The sequence below is a fragment of the Netta rufina genome (genome assembly GCF_964035555.1).
Source record: "Netta rufina genome assembly, chromosome: 18".
Classification (NCBI taxonomy): domain Eukaryota; kingdom Metazoa; phylum Chordata; class Aves; order Anseriformes; family Anatidae; genus Netta; species Netta rufina.
Window position 1 is genome coordinate 9749560 of NC_140142.1, and position 22356 is coordinate 9771915.

Sequence of the window (22356 nt, forward strand, 5' to 3'; positions counted from 1 at the left end):
TTGGCCTCCTCACCTATCTGCATGGAAGAATCCTGTGAGTTTAGGAAAGCTATAACCTACCTGTAATTGAACTTGGCCAAGGATTTCAAAGGCAGTAAGAAGGGCTTCTGAAAGTATATAGGTAGCAAAAGGAAGGCTCCGGAAAATGTGGACCCACTTCCTTCTTCACCTCAGTCATTACTGGCAAGACTGACCTTGAGGAATCCCAGGTCACAGAGAACGTAGGAAGGTCTGGGGCATGGGCACTTGGAGGGAGTGGATCAGGTCAGGGCATACTTGACAAAATGGGATATATACAAGTTTATGGATTGTCTGACAAATCTGGTGATATCTGACAAATCTGCTGGATTTCTACAAAAGGGTTACAGAACTGGCGAATAGAGGAAGGACTAACATCATCTACCTGGAACTGTGGAAATCATTTGATGCTGTCCCCCATGATATCCTTGTCTCTAAACTGGACAATGATTTGACGAGTGGACCACTCAGTGGGTAAGGCATTGGCTGGATAGTTGCATTCAAAGAGTTGCAGTCAATGGCTCAATGTCCAAGTGGAGATCAGTAACGAGTGGTGTTCCTCACAGGTCAGTATTGGACTGGCACTGTTTAACAACTTTGTTGGTGACATGGCCAGTGAGATCAAATGCACCTTCAGCAAGTTTGTTTATGACAGCAAGCTATGTGGAGAAGTCAACATGCTGGAAGGAAGGGAAGCCATCCAGAAGGACTTTGACAGACTTGAGAGGTGGACCTGTGTGAACCTCATGAAGTTCAGCCAGGCCAAGTGCAAGGTCCTGAATCTGGACTGGGGCAATCCCAAACATATTTACAGGCTGGGTAGAGAATGGATTGAAAGTAGCCCTGAGGAGAAGGACATGGGGGTGCTGGTGGATGAGAAGCTCAATATGAGCCAGCAATGTGTGCCTGCAGCACAGAAAAACAACATTATCCTGGGCTACATCAAAGAAAGCATGGCCAGCAGGTGAAGGAAGGTGATTCTCCCCCTCTGCTCTGCTTTTGTGAGAACTCACTTGGGGTTCTGCATTCATCTCTGGGGTCCCCAGCACAAGAAGGACATGGAAGTATTAGAATGAGTGCAGAGGAGGGACACAAAGATGATTAAGGGTCTCAAGCACCTCTCCTATTGGAGAGGAGAGCTGGGAGGGAGTTGGGGTTGTTCAGCCTGGAGGAGAGAGGGCTCCAGGGTGACTGTATAGCAGCCCTCCAATACCTAAAGGAAGCCTACAAAAAGCTGGGAAGGGACTCCTTGTCAGGGAGTATAGTGATAGGACAAGGACTAATGGTTTTAACCTAAAGAAGGGTAGGATTCAATTAGATTTAAGGAGGAAATGTTTTGCTCTGAGGAGGGTGAAGCACTGGAACAGATTGCCCAGAGAAGTTGTGGATGCCTCATCCCTGGAATTGGTCAAGACCAGATTGGATGGGGCTTTGAGCAACCTGATCTAGTGGAAGGTGTCCCTACCCATGGCAGGGGGGTTGTAATTGGATGATGTATAAAATCCATTCCAAGCCAAACCATTCTAAGATTCTGTGATTCTATTGGACCTGATGGGATTCACCCATGAGAGTGGAAGGAGCTGGCTGATGTCATTTCAAGGCCACCCTTGGTCATCTTGGATCAATCCTGGTGAATAGCAGAAGTGCCCCAAGACTGGAGGAAAGCAAATGTCCATCTTTGCTGCAAGAATGGCAAGGAGGAGGGCCCAGGGAAGTGCAGGCTGCTTAGGCTCCACTCCATCCCAGGAAAGGTGATGGACCAGCTCATCCTGGAACCCTATTCCAGGCACAGGAGCAACAATAATATCATCACGAGCAGTTGTGATATCTTCATGTAGGGGAAGTCACTCTTGACCAACTGGGACATGAAATGCCCCTGATGAAATAACAGGCCTGGCAGAAGAGGGCAGAGCAGTGGATATCGATACACTTTGACTTCAGTAAAGTTGCGAGGTAGATTAAACCTGGTAGGCAGCTAAGCACCACAGGGCTACGAGCTCATTCCTCCTACCTAGTGGGGTGTTTTGAAAAGAACTGAAGGTAAAAGTGAAAAAAAAAAAAAAAAGTGGGCTGGAAAAAAGACAGTTTAACAGCTAGATGTGCACACAAGCAACGACAACAACAAAACAACCAACCAACAAACAAACAAAGAACAGAACTTATTATTTTATTATTCACCATTTGCCATTGACAGGCAGATGTGTAGCCATTTGCAATGTTCTTCATACCACCAATAAAAGACAAAAACAGATTTTGCTAGTGTTGCTTAAATAGTTAAATAAATGCCTATCTTTTTATTCATGTCTCAGCTCACCTCAGTAGACACATGGACTTAGTAGAGCAGGACCAGAGGAGGACCACAAAAATGACCTAGAGCACGTCTGCTAAGAGAGGAGACTGGGAGAACTATGATGATGATGATGATGATGATGACGACTATCATTATCATTATCATTATCATTATCATTATCATTATCATTATCATTATTATTTACTGGAAAAGAGAAGGCTTTGGGGATACCTTACAGCAACCTTCCTGTACATAAAGGGAGCCTACAGGAAACTTGGGGAAGGACTCATTACCAGGGAATGTAGTGATAGGACAAGGGGCAAAGGCTTTCAAGTAAAAAAGGGTAGATTTAGATTAAATATTAGATACTCACATATCGATGAACCATGTCTGCACAGCATCAAGGGTTTCCGTTTCTCATCCTGCCCCCCATGACATGTAGGTTGGGGGTGTGCAAAACATTGTGAAGTTTGCATCGTGGGCTGCATCAAAAGAGGAATGGCCAGCAGACCGAGTAAGGTGATTGTCCCCTTCTACTCTGCCCTTGTGAGGTCCCGCCTGGAGTACTCCATTCAGGTTTGGGGACCCCAGCACAAGAAAGATGTGGACCTGTTAGAGCAAGTTCAGAGGAGGGACACAAAGATGATCAGAGGGTTGGAGCTCCTCTCCTATGAAAAAAGGCTGAGAGAGCTGGGGATGTTCAGTCTGGAGAAGAGAAGGCTCTGAGGAGACCTCATTGTGTCCCTTCAGTTCTTAAAGGGCTCTTAAAAAAGGGTGGAGATGGACTCTTTACTCGAGTTGATAATGATAGGACAAGGGGAAAGGTCTTCAAGTAACTGAGGATAGATTTAGACTAGATGTTAGGAGGAAATTCTTGACTGCATGGATAGTGAGTCACTGGAAGAGGTTGTGCAAAGAAACTATGGATCCCCCGTCCCTGGAGGTGTTCAAGGCCAAACCGGAGAAGGCCCTGGGCAACCTGATCTAGTAGGTGGCATGCCTGCTTAAGGCACGGACATCGGAACAAGAAGATCTTTTAGGTTCCATTCAACCTAAGCCATTTTATGATTCTTTGGCACAGCAAGGACAACTAACTGAAGCACTCCCTGCAGCCCACTACACCGCTAACAAAAGTATGCCATGCACAAGAAGGGCACCTCCAGTGAAGGCAGCCTGAGAAAGTTAGGATTGCTTAGCCTTGAGAAGACTCCAGTAGACATTATTGTGGCCTTCCAATACACAAATGGGGCTTAGCCAAGTCTGTAGTGATTAGAACAGAATAGTTCAGTTGGAAGGGACCTTCAAAGGTCATCTAGTCCAACTTCCTGACCTCTTAAGGGTTAAACAAAAATTAGAGACTATGTATGAGGGTATTGTCCAAATGCCTCTTGAGCACTGACAGACATGGGGCATCAACCAGGTCTCTAGGAAGCCTGTTCCAGTGTTTGATCACCCTCAAAGTACAGAAAAATTTCCTAATGCCCCATCTGAACGTCCCCTGGTGCATCTATGTGCCATTCCCACATGTTGTGTGATCAGTTACAAGAGAGAAGAGATCATCCCCTCCTTCAACACTTCTCCCCCTCAGGAAGTTGTTGAGAGCAATGAGGTCAGTCCTCAGCCTTCTTTTCTCCAGACTAGATGGCCAAAGGGTCCTCAGGCTGTCCTCCTAGGACATGTCCTTTTACCAGCATTTCCCATTTTCCCTTGGTTTCCCAAATGACAAGGTCCCTGATCAGATACCCTGACTGCAAGAAGTGTTTTCTCTCTCTCGCATGTTCTCACCAGCCAGTGTGACTGACCATGTTTGGTTCCCTTCACTGCCTTCTTTATCACTTGTTGGTCATGTTTGTGTCTCTGGATGTGTTGTGCTTTATCTCCAGGAGGTAACCAAGCTCCCCACAGCCACTCTCGCCCTCACCCTCCTTAGCAGAACAGATGGAGAAAAATAGGAGAGAGCTGGAAAGACCCTTTTTCAGGGAGTGTAGTGCTAGGACAACAAGTTTTAAATTAAAAGAGAGTAGAATTAGATCAGATCTAAGGAAGAAATTATTCACACAAAGGGTGTTGAGACACTGGAAAAGATTACACAAAGAAGTTGTAGATGCCCTCTCCCTGGTAGTGTTCAACATAAAGGTGGATGAGAGCTTGAAAAACCCGATCTCGTGGGATTAGCCCCTATCCATGAAAAGGGGGCTGGAACTAGATGGTCTTTAATGTCCTTAACCCAAAGCATTCTATGGTTCTTAGATCCTGGAGGCCTACAATTCATAGAATCATAGAACCATTAAGGTTGGAAAAGACCTCCAAATCAACCATCACCCAACCATCGATATTACGCTCAAAACAGTGTCCCAGGCATGAAGCTTTCCTTAAACATCCCCAGGGAAGGTGACTTCACCACGTCCCTGAACAACCTGTTCCAAAGCCTAACCAAACTGGCCAAAGATCAGGGTGGACGGAACCTTGAGCAACCTGGCCTAGGAGAAGTTTCCCTGCCCATGGCACGGGGGTTGAGACTAGATGGTCTTTAAGGTCCATTCAGACCCAAAGGATTCTAGCATACAATGATCCTGCAGGCCAGCAATTGGTTGTGTAGCTTATGTACACAGAGGGATTTCAGTTTATGTCAAAAAATTTCCCACTTAATATCAACAAACATTTGGAAGAGATGGGATGCAGCCTCCCTGTCACTTTGTGGGTGTCTGATCTCATAATGGGACAAGAAAAGAGTACTCTCACGCCAAACCCTTCTTTCAAATTAGGGGAAAACACACAACTGGAAATAAGTGATCATCCCCAGCTGAGAGAAAAAAATCAGTGATTGCATCAGCCTGTTTCAAAGTTGATTCCTCTGGAGGTCCAAGGACTTGTCAAGAGCTCCCTGTGCTGCTGAGTTGGGCTGGGCTCCTGAGCCCAAGGGGAGCTCCTGGCAAGCAGGCAGTGAGACAGAGAGATAGCTCTGCCCAGGAGCAGCTCCTCTGCACAGCGCAGCAGGGCTGGGGACACTGCCTGCAGGGGACAAGGGTGGCTGAGAGAAGGGAGGGAGATGTTAAAGGCAGTGTGGAGGGGGGATGCTGAGAGCTCACTGTGGGAGAAATCTTCACAGCCCTGAACAGGGTAAGTCTCTGGCTGCAGGGCAATGAAGCTGTTGTTCCTGGTGCCATCTCCAGATTTGCTGACATTTCCCACAGCCTATGGGATCTTTCAGAAGGACTCTATTGTCTCTACTGTATAAATGACATACTCCAGAGCAGGGTTAACCAGGCACAGCTGTCAGAAGTACAGGACATGGGGGTTCATTCATATGGGGCTGGCTGAAGGCTGTGCAGGCAGGGTGCAGGCAGGGGTGGCCAGGGCTGTGGTGCAGAGCAGGGTCCCTGCTGTGCCCCAGGGGCTGTGTGCTGGGGCAGGGCCTCTGCCGCCTGCCAGGCTCAGCACTCAGCTTGCCTGGGAAGCTGCCCAGGGTGCTGCGGGAAGAAGCTGCGTGTGGAAAGAGGCCCCTGGGCAGGGACGGGCATGGCAGGGTCCTGCTGATGCCTTCAGACTTCTGCCTGGGTTAGGCAGCTCACAGCTCCATGGCACCCCCAGACCATGTCAGAGCAGACTCTTAAAAGGAAGGTCAAGTCTGAGGCTTTCCTGAAGCTGTGCTTTCACCTCGCTTTGGTTCGTCAGGATGGGAATGGAAACAGAGCTGTACAGAGTAGAGATTTCATGTCACCCCAGATTTTATGAGGAACCTCAGAAAGAGCATTCAGTACCAAGAGTCCTTCATAATGCAGCAGCACCACCTTCCCAGTTTCATCAGGGCTTTTGTGACCTGCTGTTCAGCACATGCACACACTGAGAGGGTGAAGGGCAGAGCTGAGCACAGCAGATGGGATGGGTTCTGGGAGCACTGGCAGGGCACAGATGTGGCGACAGAGAAGCAGCTCCTGGCAGGAACGGCTGCAGGCAGCAGAGATCAGCAGGGAGAGGGAACTGCAAAGGGAAACCCTGCTGCAGAGGACATATAGGCACCTCCTGCCATCCCCTGCAGTGCAGGTTCCGTCCCTGAGCAACCCCCCTCAGCTCTCCTCTCCCACCCAGCAGAGCCACTGCCCTCTGGGCTGGGGGGTCCTGGGTAGCAGCTGCCTCCTGTGTAGCCAGAGCCCCAGAAGAAGGCAGATCTTCCTTTCCTGTTATGTGCCCTGTCCCAGTGCTCAGCAATGGGCTGAGAGCCACTGCTCTGCCATGGTGCTGCCTGGCAGGCAGCAGGCATGGCTTGGCAGGGCAACCCCTTTCTGCTTGCTCATCTGTCTCTCCCCTCTCTCGGTCATGCTGCTTGTCCTTCTCCCTCTGCCTGTTTCAGACTTTCTCTTCAGCTGGGGCTCTTGGGTGTGTCAGCTCCTTGGAGTGGTGGGGAGGAGTTCAGCTGAGGATCAGACACTGGTGCTCAGCATCCTGCAGAGGAGGTGTCTGCAGGGGAACAAGGTGCCAAAGGGCCCTTCTAACCTGTGGAGCTCCTGGCAGAGCAGTCAAGAGGACTGAGAAATGATCTGGCTCTGCCTTCGCAAGTACTGATCCTTAGGGCACTTCACATCGGCCCGAAGACAAGTATGGTTACCCGTTTGAGAACATTGCACAGGTGTGGAGTAGTTGTAGTGGGAGAAGCTAAGCCCTATGGAATGGCATCAGTATGACCCCGTGTCACAGCCCATCTTCTGAAGAATGAGCATGAAGCTACTGCACAGCCTCTCTGTATGATGGGTACAATTCGCCAAGGGCACACAGCACAGTGACAGTGTTGTTTCCTCCAGCCTGCCCTCTCCAATTCTCATGCCTGGAGAGAAAGAGCAGAGAACAGGCTGAGGTGAGAACAGGTTTTGTCTCAGTGGTTACAGGCTCGATCACTTGGTCACTGAAGAAGGTGAAGAGGAAGGACTCTACAACTACCTGTGTCCTGGTTTCAGTTAGAACAGAATTAATTTTCTTCCTAGTAGCTGGTGGAATGCTGTGTTTTGGCTTAGGATGAGAAGAGTGCTGATAACACCCCGATGTTTTAATTGTTGCAGAGCAGTGCTTATACCAAGCCAAGGACACCTCAGACTTTTGCTCTGTCCTGCCAACAGGCAGGCTGGGGGTGCAGTAAGAGCTGGGAGGGGACAGACCCAGGACAGGTGACCCGAACTAGCCAAAGGGGTATTCCATACCATCTGACGTCATGCTAAACAATATATAGGGGTGGCTAGCCGGGGGGAGGGGGCCGGACTGCTCGGGGTTAAGCTGGGCATCGGTCAGCGGGTGGTGAGCAATTGCATTGTGCATCACTTGTTTGTACATATAATTATTAGTAGTACTATTATCATCATTGTATTATTATTATTATTATTATTATTATTATTATTATTATTATTATTATTATTATTATTATTATTATTTTCCTGTCTTATTAAACTGTCTTTATCTCAACTCACGGGCTTCACTTTCCATTTCTCTCCCCCGTCCCAGAGAGGGAGGGGGGAGGGTGAGCGAACGGCTGCGTGGTGTTTAGCTGCCAGCCGGGTTAAACCACGACAGTCTTTTTGGCGCCCAACGTGGGGCCCGAAAGGTTGAGATAACGGCAGATCTGACCAGAGTGTGTTAAACTAAAATTGGTATAAGTATTAGACCTGCTTAATAGTCTCTTGTCATAATGCTGATTGCTTTAATCTCAACTGTGCTGCGCCTGTTTTCCAAATTGAGTATTATAGCACGTTATTTTCCGTATGTGCTCTCTGTCATGTTGTTTATCCTCTCTGGGCCCTGGTTTCAGACCATTATGGTACTGTGTGTTGTATCAGTGGCTTATGAGATGATGAAATATCTGGCCATGACTCTAACCTGGTATTTGTACTCAGTAACATCTTCGATTCTATACTTTGGAAACTGTATTTTGGAAACTATTAGCAATTGTATCTGTTGCCTTTTTTCATTAGGGAGTCAATCTGTGGAGGGGAAAGGGGAAGATAATTTTTCTTACTTGATCACTCTCCCTTTCTCCTTCACCACCCCTGTACCCTCCTTGATCACTCTCCCTTCCTCCTTCACCACCCTCTTATCCTCCGAGTTTATTACAATAGCTCTCCAAGATATTGAATATCCTTGGGATACTCAGACCAGCATGGTCCTGTTGTTCTGCCTCCTGAATGCACTTCAGGTTCTGCTTAAAGTTAAACAACTACTTAGGAAGCTCATCCGGAGATCTGCCCGGAGGCAGTATAGTTGTGGGTGGCAGGGAGTATGGAAGGATATGGGCAGGCATCTAGACCAGTTGGCACCCCCAGTGTTTTGGGAATTCACCCCTGAACAAGTGCAAAATCCTCAAAAACTGGCAGAATGCTTGAATAAAAGGTGTCGCGATTCTGGCAGTTCCAAAGTAACACAAATCATTGTAACATGCTGGGGCCTGGCTCATGCCTATCGAGCTGCCATGGATACTGCTATCAACTTAGTGACAGACCCTGCGGCCACTCCAAGTCCCGTGACAGATCCAACGGCCACTGTGACCCCTACGGTGGACTCTGCAGCCGCTCCAGTCCCAGCTTCTGCAGATGCTCCAATCCCAGCTCCTGCAGCCACCCCAGTCCCAGCTCCTGCAGCCGCTCCAGCTCCAGTTCCTGCAGACGCTCCAGCTCCGGTTCCTGCAGCTGCTCCAGTTCAAGCTCCTGCAGCCGCTCCAGTTCCAGCTCCTGCAGCTGCTCCAGCTCCGGTTCCTGCAGCTGCTTCAGCTCCTGCAGCCGCTCCAGCTCCTGTAGCTGGGTCAGAGAAACGAGCTGTAGCAGTGCAAGTTGACCCTGCGGAGGGTATTCCAACCTCTGTGGCAGACCCTGTAACAAGGTCAGAGAAACGAGCAGTAGCAGTGCAAGCTGCCCCTGTAGAGAAGGTGAAAAAATGGTATAGAGATTCAGGTCGTTTAGAACGCAGAGAATCTTCTGCCAAATCTAGGTATAGAGACGACGGAGACGACGATGACGCTGGGCCATCAAGGGTTCAGGAGGAGGAAGATGAGGATGCCGAAAAATCCACAGTAACTACCCGAAGCCTAAACGAGCGTGAGTTACGAGATGTACGAAAAGATTTTGGTCGCTGTATAGGTGAGCAGCTTGTCACCTGGCTGCTCCGATGCTGGGACACTGGAGCCAATTGTGTGGAATTAGATGGCAGGGAAGCCAAGCGACTGGGATCCCTTGCTAGAGATGCAGGCATTGACAAAGCAATTGCAGATGGAGCACAATCTCACAGCCTCTGGAGGCGTCTCCTCTCAGCTGTGAGGGAAAGGTATCCCTTCAAGGAAGAACTTTTATGTCTACCAGGCAAGTGGACCACTATGGAGAAGGGAATCCAGTATCTGAGGGAATTAGCCGTACGGGAAGTGATTTATGAGGATCCAGACCTCAGACAAACATCCAAAGATCCAGATGAAGTCAGGTGTACGCGACCCATGTGGCGGAAGTTTGTACGGAGTGCACCATCATCATATGCCAGCTCATTGGCAATAATGGCCTGGAAAGAGGATGAGGAACCCACAGTGGATGAAGTGGCTAAACAACTCCGGCAGTACGAAGAAAGTCTCTCCTCTTCCTTACAGGCCTGCGTCTCAGCTGTGGAGAAACTTTCTGAAGAGTTCCACCAACTTAAAGAGAATCTATCTTCATCCCCACCTGAACCAACCAGTGTCCACCGACCAAAAGAGAACACTGTGGAGAAACTTTCTGAAAAGGTTCACCAACTTGAAGAGAGATTATTCTCCTCCGTACCTGTACAGAGCAGTGTCTCAGCTATCAGGGGTAGTCGTTCATCCACACAAGGAAGACGATATGGTGGGTACTCACCCCGTGCCACCCTGTGGTTTTACTTACGAGACCATGGAGAGGACATGAGAAAATGGGATGGAAAATCTACCGCGACCCTAGAGGCACGGGTACGTGAGTTGCAAAAGAAAACAATCAGGAAGAAGGGATTCTCTGAAAAGTTTGCTGCTCCAACTTCCAGCAGACAGTCCTTCAAACACAGAAACGAAGAAGATTCCGACCAGGATTAGGGAGGCCCTGCCTCCAGCCAGGGGGAGGAAAGGGATAATCGAGTTTATTGGACTGTGTGGATTCGATGGCCTGGCACATCAGACGCACAGAAGTATAAGGCTTTAGTAGACACCGGTGCACAATGCACTATAATGCCATCGAGCTATAAAGGACCAGAGCCCATCTATATTTGTGGAGTGACAGGGGGATCTCAGCAGTTGACTGTATTGGAGGCTGAAGTGAGTCTGACTGGGAATGAGTGGGAAAAGCACCGTATTGTGACTGGCCCGGATGCTCCATGTATCCTTGGCATAGACTATCTCAGAAGAGGATACTGCAAGGACCCAAAAGGGTTCCGGTGGGCTTTTGGTATAGCTGCCTTAGAGACAGAGGGCATTAAACAATTCTCTACCTTGCCTGGTCTCTCAGAGGACCCCTCTGTTGTGGGGTTGCTGAGGGTCGAAGAACAGCAAGTGCCAATCGCTACCACAACTGTGCACCGGCGGCAATATCGCACTAACCGGGACTCCCTGATTCCCATCCATAAGCTAATTCGTCAATTGGAGAGCCAAGGAGTGATCAGCAAGACTCATTCACCTTTCAATAGTCCCATATGGCCAGTGCGAAAGTCTAATGGCGAGTGGAGACTAACAGTGGACTATCGTGGCCTGAACGAAGTGACGCCACCACTGAGTGCTGCAGTGCCGGACATGCTGGAACTTCAGTACGAACTTGAATCGAAGGCAGCCAAGTGGTATGCCACAATTGATATCGCTAATGCATTTTTCTCCATCCCTCTAGCAGCAGAGTGCAGGCCACAGTTTGCTTTCACTTGGAGGGGAGTCCAATATACTTGGAATCGACTGCCCCAGGGGTGGAAACACAGCCCTACCATTTGCCATGGACTGATCCAGTCTGCGCTGGAGCAGGGGGAAGCTCCTGAACACCTGCAGTACATCGATGACATTATTGTGTGGGGTGACACAGCAGAGGAAGTTTTTGAGAAAGGGAAGAAAATAGTCCAAATCCTTCTGAAAGCCGGTTTTGCCATAAAACAAAATAAAGTCAAAGGACCTGCACGAGAGATCCAGTTTTTAGGAATAAAATGGCAAGATGGACGTCGTCAAATCCCAATGGATGTGATCAACAAAATAACAGCTATGTCTCCACCAACTAACAAAAAAGAAACACAGACTTTCCTAGGTGTTGTGGGGTTTTGGAGAATGCACATCCCAAATTACAGTCTGATTGTAAACCCGCTCTACCAAGTAACCCGTAAGAAGAATGAGTTTGAATGGGGCCCTGAACAACGACAAGCCTTTGAACAAATTAAGCAGGAAATAGTCCATGCAGTAGCCCTTGGGCCAGTTCGAACAGGACCAGATGTAAAGAATGTGCTCTACACTGCAGCCGGGGAGAACGGCCCCACCTGGAGCCTCTGGCAGAAAGAACCTGGGGAAACTCGAGGTCGGCCCCTGGGGTTTTGGAGCAGGGGATACAGAGGGTCTGAGGCCCGCTATACTCCAACTGAAAAGGAGATATTGGCAGCATATGAAGGAGTTCGATCTACTTCAGAGGTAGTCGGTACTGAAGCGCAGCTCCTCCTAGCACCCCGATTACCGGTACTAGGCTGGATGTTCAAGGGAAGGGTCCCCTCTACGCATCATGCAACTGATGCTACATGGAGCAAGTGGATTGCACTAATTACTCAGCGGGCTCGAATAGGAAACCCCAGTCGCCCAGGAATATTGGAAGTGATTATGGACTGGCCAGAAGGTAAATACTTTGGGATATCATCAGAGGAGGAGGTGGGTCGTGCTGAAGAAGCCCCACTGTACAATCAGTTACCAGAAAATGAAAAGAAATATGCCCTGTTCACTGATGGGTCCTGTCGTATTGTGGGGAAGCATCGAAGATGGAAGGCTGCTGTATGGAGTCCTACACGACGAGTTGCAGAAGCTGCTGAGGGAGAAGGTGAATCGAGTCAGTTTGCAGAAGTGAAGGCCATTCAGCTGGCTTTAGACATTGCTGAACGAGAAAAATGGCCAGTTCTCTATCTCTACACCGATTCATGGATGGTAGCAAATGCCCTGTGGGGATGGTTACAGCAATGGAAGCAAAACAACTGGCAGCGTAGGGGCAAACCCATCTGGGCTGCTGCATTGTGGCAAGATATTGCTGCTCGGGTAGAGAACCTGGCTGTGAAAGTACGTCACGTAGATGCTCATGTGCCCAAGAATCGGGCTACTGAAGAACATCAGAACAACCAGCAGGTGGATCGGGCTGCTAAGATTGAAGTAGCTCAGGTGGATCTGGATTGGCAGCATAAAGGTGAATTATTTATAGCCCGATGGGCCCATGACACCTCAGGCCATCAAGGTAGAGATGCAACATACAGATGGGCTCGTGATCGAGGGGTGGACTTGACCATGGACGCTATAGCACAGGTTATTCATGACTGTGAAACATGTGCTGCAATCAAGCAAGCCAAACGGTCAAAGCCTCTTTGGTATGGAGGACGATGGCTGAAATAGAAATATGGAGAGGCCTGGCAGATTGATTACATCACACTCCCTCAAACTCGCAATGGCAAGCGCCACGTACTTACAATGGTGGAAGCAACCACCGGATGGCTGGAAACATATCCTGTGCCTCATGCCACCGCCCGGAACACTATCCTGGGCCTTGAAAAGCAAGTCCTATGGCGACATGGTACCCCAGTGTCGTGGTTTAACCCGACCGGCAGCTAAACACCACGCAGCCGTTCGCTCACCCTCCCCCCTCCCTCTCTGGGACGGGGGAGAGAAATGGAAAGTGAAGCCCGTGAGTTGAGATAAAGACAGTTTAATAAGACAGGAAAAAAAAATAACAAAAATAATAATAACAATAATAATAATGATGATACAATGGGGATAATACGAAAGTAATAATAGTATGTACAAACAAGTGATGCACAATGCAATTGCTCACCACCCGCTGACCGATGCCCAGCCTAACCCCGAGCAGTCCCGCCCCCTCCCCCCGGCTAGCCACCCCTATATATTGTTTAGCATGACGTCAGATGGTATGGAATACCCCTTTGGCTAGTGTGGGTCACCTGTCCTGGGTCTGTCCCCTCCCAGCTCTTACTGCACCCCCCAGCCTGCCCGTTGGCAGGACAGAGCAAAGGCTGAGATGTCCTTGGCTTAGTATAAGCACTGCTCTGCAACAATTAAAGCATCGGGGTGTTATCAGCACTCTTCTCATTCTAAGCCAAAACACAGCATTCCACCAGCTACTAGGAAGAAAATTAATTCTGTGCTAACTGAAACCAGGACATCTATCCACCCCTTATTCCATACCATTTATGTCATGCTCAGGTTACACTCTTTTCCATACATTCTAATTAGTCACCTATAGTAATCATGGTAGTGATAACATACAGTATAATATACTATTTAACATGGTGCAATTCAGTTCATGGGCTATTCTCACCCAGTATTAAATCTCCTTGAGGTACACACCGGACCTCTCCGTTCTTTTGCATCACCCACCAAGTGTATCCAGGTCCCTGAGCGAAAACAATTCCACGAATAGGTTTGCCTTTTCCTGAGGCAGGAGTAGCCCAGACTGTTTTACCCAGCATATTTTTTACATGCACTACAGGAACTTTATCCCCATCTACAGTACGTAACAGGTTTGATTGGGCAGGTCCAGCTCGGTTGGTAGATCCCCTAGTATTGACTAACCAGGTGGCCTTTGCCAAATGCGTATCCCAGTTTTTGAACGTCCCAGCGCCCATTGCTTTCAAGGTAGTCTTTAACAGGCCATTGTATCGTTCAACTTTCCCGGAGGCTGGTGCATGATAGGGGATGTGATACACCCATTCAATACCATGTTCTTTGGCCCAAGTGTCTATAAGGTTGTTTCGGAAGTGAGTCCCATTATCTGATTCTATTCTTTCTGGGGTGCCATGTCGCCATAGGACTTGCTTTTCAAGGCCCAGGATGGTGTTCCGGGCGGTAGCATGAGGCACAGGATATGTTTCCAGCCATCCGGTGGTTGCTTCCACCATTGTAAGTACGTGGCGCTTGCCATTGCGAGTTTGAGGGAGTGTGATGTAATCAATCTGCCAGGCCTCTCCATATTTCTATTTCAGCCATCGTCCTCCATACCAAAGAGGCTTTGACCGTTTGGCTTGCTTGATTGCAGCACATGTTTCACAGTCATGAATAACCTGTGCTATAGCGTCCATGGTCAAGTCCACCCCTCGATCACGAGCCCATCTGTATGTTGCATCTCTACCTTGATGGCCTGAGGTGTCATGGGCCCATCGGGCTATAAATAATTCACCTTTATGCTGCCAATCCAGGTCCACCTGAGCTACTTCAATCTTAGCAGCCTGATCCACCTGCTGGTTGTTCTGATGTTCTTCAGTAGCCCGATTCTTGGGCACATGAGCATCTACGTGGCGTACTTTCACAGCCAGGTTCTCTACCCGAGCAGCAATATCTTGCCACAATGCAGCAGCCCAGATAGGTTTGCCCCTACGCTGCCAGTTGTTTTGCTTCCATTGCTGTAACCATCCCCACAGGGCATTTGCTACCATCCATGAATCGGTGTAGAGATAGAGAACTGGCCATTTTTCTCGTTCAGCAATGTCTAAAGCCAGCTGAATGGCTTTCACTTCTGCAAACTGACTCGATTCACCTTCTCCCTCAGCAGCTTCTGCAACTCGTCGTGTAGGACTCCATACAGCAGCCTTCCATCTCCGATGCTTCCCCACAATACGACAGGACCCATCAGTGAACAGGGCATATTTCTTTTCATTCTCTGGCAACTGGTTGTACAGTGGGGCTTCTTCAGCACGACCCACCTCCTCCTCTGATGATATCCCAAAGTATTTGCCTTCTGGCCAGTCCATGATCACTTCCAATATTCCTGGGCGACTGGGGTTTCCTATTCGAGCCCGCTGAGTAATCAGTGTAACCCACTTGCTCCATGTAGCATCAGTTGCATGATGCGTAGAGGGGACCCTTCCCTTGAACATCCAGCCTAGTACCGGTAATCGGGGTGCTAGGAGGAGCTGCGCTTCAGTACCGACCACCTCCGAAGCAGATCGAACTCCTTCATATGCTGCCAATATCTCCTTTTCAGTTGGAGTATAGCGGGCCTCAGATCCTCTGTATCCCCTGCTCCAAAACCCCAGAGGCCGACCTCGAGTTTCCCCAGGTTCTTTCTGCCAGAGGCTCCAGGTGGGGCCGTTCTCCCCGGCTGCAGTGTAGAGCACATTCTTTACATCTGGTCCTGTTCGAACTGGCCCAAGGGCTACTGCATGGACTATTTCCTGCTTGATTTGTTCAAAGGCTTGTCGTTGTTCAGGGCCCCATTCAAACTCATTCTTCTTGCGAGTTACTTGGTAGAGTGGGTTTACAATCAGACTGTAATTTGGGATGTGCATTCTCCAAAACCCCACAACACCTAGGAAAGTCTGTGTTTCTTTTTTGTTAGTTGGTGGAGACATAGCTGTTATTTTGTTGATCACATCCATTGGGATTTGACGACGTCCATCTTGCCATTTTATTCCTAAAAACTGGATCTCTCGTGCAGGTCCTTTGACTTTATTTTGTTTTATGGCAAAACCGGCTTTCAGAAGGATTTGGACTATTTTCTTCCCTTTCTCGAAAACTTCCTCTGCTGTGTCACCCCACACAATAATGTCATCGATGTACTGCAGGTGTTCAGGAGCTTCCCCCTGCTCTAGTGCAGACTGGATCAGCCCATGGCAAATGGTAGGGCTGTGTTTCCACCCCTGGGGCAGCCTATTCCAAGTATATTGGACTCCCCTCCAAGTGAAGGCAAATTGTGGCCTGCACTCTGCTGCTAGAGGGATGGAGAAAAATGCATTAGCGATATCAATTGTGGCGTACCACTTGGCTGCCTTCGATTCAAGTTCATACTGAAGTTCCAGCATGTCCGGCACTGCAGCACTCAGTGGTGGCGTGACTTCGTTCAGGCCGCGATAGTCCACTGTTAGTCTCCACTCGCCATTAGACTTTCGCACTGGCCATATGGGACTATTGAAAGGTGAATGAGTCTTGCTGATCACTCCTTGGCTCTCCAATTGACGAATTAGCTTATGGATGGGAATCAGGGAGTCTCGGTTGGTGCGATATTGCCGCCGGTGCACAGTTGTGGTAGCAATTGGCACTTGCTGTTCTTCGACCCTCAGCAACCCCACAACAGAGGGGTCCTCTGAGAGACCAGGCAAGGTAGATAATTGTTTAATGCCCTCTGTCTCTAAGGCAGCAATACCAAAAGCCCACCGGAACCCTTTTGGGTCCTTGCAGTATCCTCTTCTAAGATAGTCTATGCCAAGGATACATGGAGCATCCGGACCAGTCACAATGCGGTGCTTTTCCCACTCATTCCCAGTCAGACTCACTTCAGCCTCCAATACAGTCAACTGCTGAGATCCCCCTGTCACTCCACAAATATAGATGGGCTCTGGTCCTTTATAGCTCGATGGCATTATAGTGCATTGTGCACCGGTGTCTACTAAAGCCTTATACTTCTGTGCGCGTGATGTGCCAGGCCATCGAATCCACACAGTCCAATAAACTCGATTGTCCCTTTCCTCCCCCTGGCTGGAGGCAGGGCCCCCCTAATCCTGGTCAGAATCTTCCTCGTTTCTGTGTTTGAAGGACTGTCTGCTGGAAGTTGGAGCAGCAAACTTTTCGGAGACTCCCTTTTTCCTGATTGTTTTCTTTTGCAACTCACGTACCCGTGCCTCTAGGGTCGCGGTAGATTTTCCATCCCACTTTCTCATGTCCTCTCCATGGTCTCGTAAGTAAAACCACAGGGTGGCACGGGGTGAGTACCCACCATATCGTCTTCCTTGTGTGGGTGAACGCCTACCCCTGACAGCTGAGACACTGCTTTGTACAGGTGCGAAGGAGAATAATCTCTCTTCAAGTTGGTGAACCTTTTCAGAAAGTTTCTCCCAAGTGTTCTCCTTTGGTCGGTGGGCACTGGTTGGTTCAGGTGGGGAGGACAATAGATTCTCGTCAAGTTGGTGAACCTTTTCAGAAAGTTTCTCCACAGCTGAGACGCAGGCCTGTAAGGAAGAGGAGAGACTTTCTTCGTACTGCCGGAGTTGTTTAGCCGCTTCACCCACTGTGGGTTCCTCATCCTCTTTCCAGGCCATTATTGCCAATGAGCTGGCATATGATGATGGTGCACTCCGTACAAACTTCCGCCACATGGGTCGTGTACACTTGACTTCATCTGGATCTGTGGATGTTTGTTTGAGGTCTGGATCCTCATAAATCACTTCCCGTACGGCTAATTCCCTCAGGTACTGGATTCCCTTCTCCATAGTGGTCCACTTGCCTGGTAGACATAAAATATCTTCCTTGAAGGGATGCCTTTCCCTCACAGCTGAGAGGAGATGCCTCCAGAGGCTGGTGGGTCGTGCTCCATCTGCAATTGCTTTGTCAATGCCGGCGTCTCGAGCAAGGGATCCCAGCCGCTTGGCTTCCCTGCCGTCTAATTCCACACAATTGGCTCCAGAGTCCCAGCACCGGAGCAGCCAGGTGACAAGCTGCTCACCTATACAGCGACCAAAATCTTTTCGCACATCTCGTAGCTCGCGCTCGTTTAGGCTTCGGGTAGTTACTGTTGCTCTTTCGGCATCCTCATCTTCCTCCTCCTGAATCCTTGACGGCCCAGCGTCGTCATCATCTTCGTCATCTCTATACTTAGTTTTGGCAGAAGCCTTACCTGGATTGGCAGAAGACTCTCTGCGTTCTAAACGACTTGAATTTCTGTACCATATTTTCACCTTCTCTACAGGGGCAGCTTGCACTGCTACTGCTCGTTTCTCTGACTTTGTTACAGGGTCTGCCACAGGGGTTGGAATGCCCTCTGCAGGGTCAACTTGCACTGCTACAGCTCGTTTCTCTGACACGGCCACAGGAGCTGGAGCGGCTACAGGAGCTGGAGCAGTTGCAGGAACCGGAGCTGTAGCGGCTACAGGAGCTGGAGCTGGAGCTGGAGCAGTTGCAGGAGCTGGGACTGGAGCAGCAGTAGGAGCTGGAGCTGGAGCGGCTTCAGGAGCTGGAGCTGGAGCGGCTTCAGAAGCTGGGACTGGAGCAGTTGCAGGAACTGGGACTGGAGTAGCGGCCGGAGCTGGAACTGGAGCGACTGCAGGAACTGGGACTGGAGCAGCTGCAGGAGCTGGAGCTGGAGCGGCTTCAGGAGCTGGAGCTGGAGCAGTTGCAGGAACTGGGACTGGAGTAGCGGCCGGAGCTGGAACTGGAGCGACTGCAGGAACTGGGACTGGAGCAGCTGCAGGAGCTGGGACTGGAGCGGCTGCAGGAGCTGGGACTGGAGCGGCTGCAGGAGCTGGGACTGGAGCGGCTGCAGAATCCACCGTAGGGGTCACAGTGGCCGTTGGATCTGTCACAGGGTTTGGAGTGGCCGCAGGGTCTGTCACTAAGTTGACAGCAGTATCAATGGCAGCTCGATAGGCATGAGCCAGGCCCCAGCACGTTACAATGATTTGTGTTACTTTGGAACTGCCAGAATCATTACACCTTTTTTTCAAGCATTCTGCCAGTTTTTGAGGATTTTGCCATTGTTCAGGGGTGAATTTCCAACACACTGGGGGTGCCAACTGCTCTAGATGCCTGCCCATATCCACCCATACTCCCTGCCACCCACAACTATACTGCCTCCGGGCAGAACTCCGGATGAGCTTCATAAGTAGTTGTTTAACTTTAAGCAGAACCTGAAGTGCATTCATGAGGCAGAACAACAAGACTATGGTATTCTGAGTATTCCAGAAATATTCAATATCTTGGAGAGCTATTGTGACAAGCTCAGGGGATAAGAGGGTGGTGAAGGAGGAAGGGAGAGTGACCCAGGAGGATACAGGGGTGGTGAAGGAGAAAGGGAGAGTAAGCAAGTAAGGAAAAATGTCCTCCCCTTTCCCCTCCACAGATTGACTCTCTAATGGAGAAAAACAATAGGTATAATTGCTAATAGTTCCCAAGATGCTGTTTCCAAAGTACAGAGTCCACGATGTTACTGAGTATAAATACCAAGTTAGAGTCATGACCAGATATCTTATCGTCTCATAAGCCATTGCTATAACACTTAGTACCATAATGGTCTGAAACCAGGGCCCGGAGAGGAGAAACAACACTACAGAGAGCAAATACGGAAAATAATGTACTATAATACTCAATTTGGAAAACAGGCGCAGCAGAGTTGTGATTAAAGCAATCAGCATCATGACAAGTGACTATTAAGCAGGTCTAATCCTTACACCAATTTTAGTTTAACACACTCTGATCAGATCTGCCGTTATCTCAACCTTTCGGGCCCCACGTTGGGCGCCAAAAAGACTGTCGTGGTTTAACCCGACCGGCAGCTAAACACCACGCAGCCGTTCGCTCACCCTCCCCCCTCCCTCTCTGGGACGGGGGAGAGAAATGGAAAGTGAAGCCCGTGAGTTGAGATAAAGACAGTTTAATAAGACAGGAAAAAAAAATAACAAAAATAATAATAACAATAATAATAATGATGATACAATGGGGATAATACGAAAGTAATAATAGTATGTACAAACAAGTGATGCACAATGCAATTGCTCACCACCCGCTGACCGATGCCCAGCCTAACCCCGAGCAGTCCCGCCCCCTCCCCCCGGCTAGCCACCCCTATATATTGTTTAGCATGACGTCAGATGGTATGGAATACCCCTTTGGCTAGTGTGGGTCACCTGTCCTGGGTCTGTCCCCTCCCAGCTCTTACTGCACCCCCCAGCCTGCCCGTTGGCAGGACAGAGCAAAGGCTGAGATGTCCTTGGCTTAGTATAAGCACTGCTCTGCAACAATTAAAGCATCGGGGTGTTATCAGCACTCTTCTCATTCTAAGCCAAAACACAGCATTCCACCAGCTACTAGGAAGAAAATTAATTCTGTGCTAACTGAAACCAGGACACCCAGAAAGAATAGAGTCAGACAATGGAACTCATTTCCGAAACAACCTTATAGACACTTGGGCCAAAGAACATGGTATTGAATGGGTGTATCACATCCCCTATCATGCACCAGCCTCCGGGAAAGTTGAACGATACAATGGACTGTTAAAGACTACATTGAAAGCAATGGGCGCTGGGACATTCAAAAACTGGGATACGCATTTGGCAAAGGCCACCTGGCTAGTCAATACTAGGGGATCTGCCAACCGAGCTGGACCTGCCCAATCAAACCTGTTACGTACTGTAGATGGGGATAAAGTTCCTGTAGTGCATGTAAAAAATATGCTGGGTAAAACAGTCTGGGCTACTCCTGCCTCAGGAAAAGGCAAACCCATTCGTGGAATTGTTTTCGCTCAGGGACCTGGATACACTTGGTGGGTGATGCAAAAGAACGGAGAGGTCCGGTGTGTACCTCAAGGAGATTTAATACTGGGTGAGAATAGCCCATGAACTGAATTGTACCATGTTAATTGCTATATAATACTGTATGTTACCACTACCATGACTACTATAGGTGACTAATTAGAATGTATGGAAAAGAGTGTAACCTGAGCATGACATAAATGGTATGGAATAAGGGGTGGATAGATGTCCTGGTTTCAGTTAGAACAGAATTAATTCTCTTCCTAGTAGCTGGTGGAATGCTGTGTTTTGGCTTAGGATGAGAAGAGTGCTGATAACACCCCGATGTTTTAATTGTTGCAGAGCAGTGCTTATACCAAGCCAAGGACACCTCAGACTTTTGCTCTGTCCTGCCAACAGGCAGGCTGGGGGTGCAGTAAGAGCTGGGAGGGGACAGACCCAGGACAGGTGACCCGAACTAGCCAAAGGGGTATTCCATACCATCTGACGTCATGCTAAACAATATATAGGGGTGGCTAGCCGGGGGGAGGGGGCCGGACTGCTCGGGGTTAAGCTGGGCATCGGTCAGCGGGTGGTGAGCAATTGCATTGTGCATCACTTGTTTGTACATATAATTATTAGTAGTACTATTATCATCATTGTATTATTATTATTATTATTATTATTATTATTTTCCTGTCTTATTAAACTGTCTTTATCTCAACTCACGGGCTTCACTTTCCATTTCTCTCCCCCATCCCAGAGAGGGAGGGGGGAGGGTGAGCGAACGGCTGCGTGGTGTTTAGCTGCCAGCCGGGTTAAACCACGACAACCTGGAAGGAAGTTGTGGGGTGCTGAGGGTCAGCCTCTTTGCGCAGATAACCAGCAGTAGGACAAGGGGGAATTGCCTCAAGTTGCACCAGGGAGGTTCAGGTTGGAAATTAGGAGCAATGTTTTTCCCAGAAAGAGTGCTCAGGCATGGGAATGGCTTGCCAGGGAGGTGTTGGAGTCACCGTCCCTGGGGGTGTTTTATGGAAGCTTGGACGTAATACTTAAGGCCATAGTTTAGTGGGTGATATTGGTGATAGGAGAATGGTTGGGCCAGATGATGTTGAAGGTTTTTTCCAACCTTAACGATTCTATGATTGTAAGCAGAAGAATCCCTCCCAGTGATCTTGTCTCGGGGGCTGATGGCCATGGGTGCCAACATAAATTCTGAATGCTGGGCTTGGAGATTAGTCCCACATGGACAAAGCTACAAATTCCCTTCTCAAATCTCAGGCCATCCACCAACAGGAACCTCCCCAGAAGTGGGGGGCTCTCTGTGAAGAAGCCTCCAGGTTCCTCACAGTGCACTCAACCAACAGAGAGCAGATTGCCGGCTGGGTAGCTGTAACGATACCATCCTGAGATGGGGAGAATGAAAGTGGGTGTGCAAAGGGTCTGTGAGAAATGAAGTGGGTTTTGCTCAAAAACCCTGTCCTAATTGTCTATGTCTTTTCCAACATGGACAGCCAACCATGCCCAGAGGCAGAAAATGTCCAACAGCAGCTTCCCAACAGAGTTCCTCCTCCTGCCATTCGCAGACACACGGGAGCTGCAGCTCCTGCACTTTGGGCTCTTCCTGGGCATCTACC

General features: G+C 49.0%; 1 protein-coding gene across 1 annotated transcript in view; it reads left to right on the plus strand.

Moving 5' to 3' along the window:
• Positions 1-626: 626 nt before the first annotated feature.
• The window catches only part of LOC311216430 (scavenger receptor cysteine-rich type 1 protein M130-like), a gene marked incomplete at both ends in the record, with an annotated part of 34553 nt that continues 12823 nt past the window's right edge, over positions 627-22356 (plus strand). The window contains one exon of the mRNA XM_084297966.1: positions 627-753. Coding sequence (XP_084154092.1) covers positions 627-753 — 127 coding nt within the window. The remainder of the gene's footprint in view (positions 754-22356) is intronic.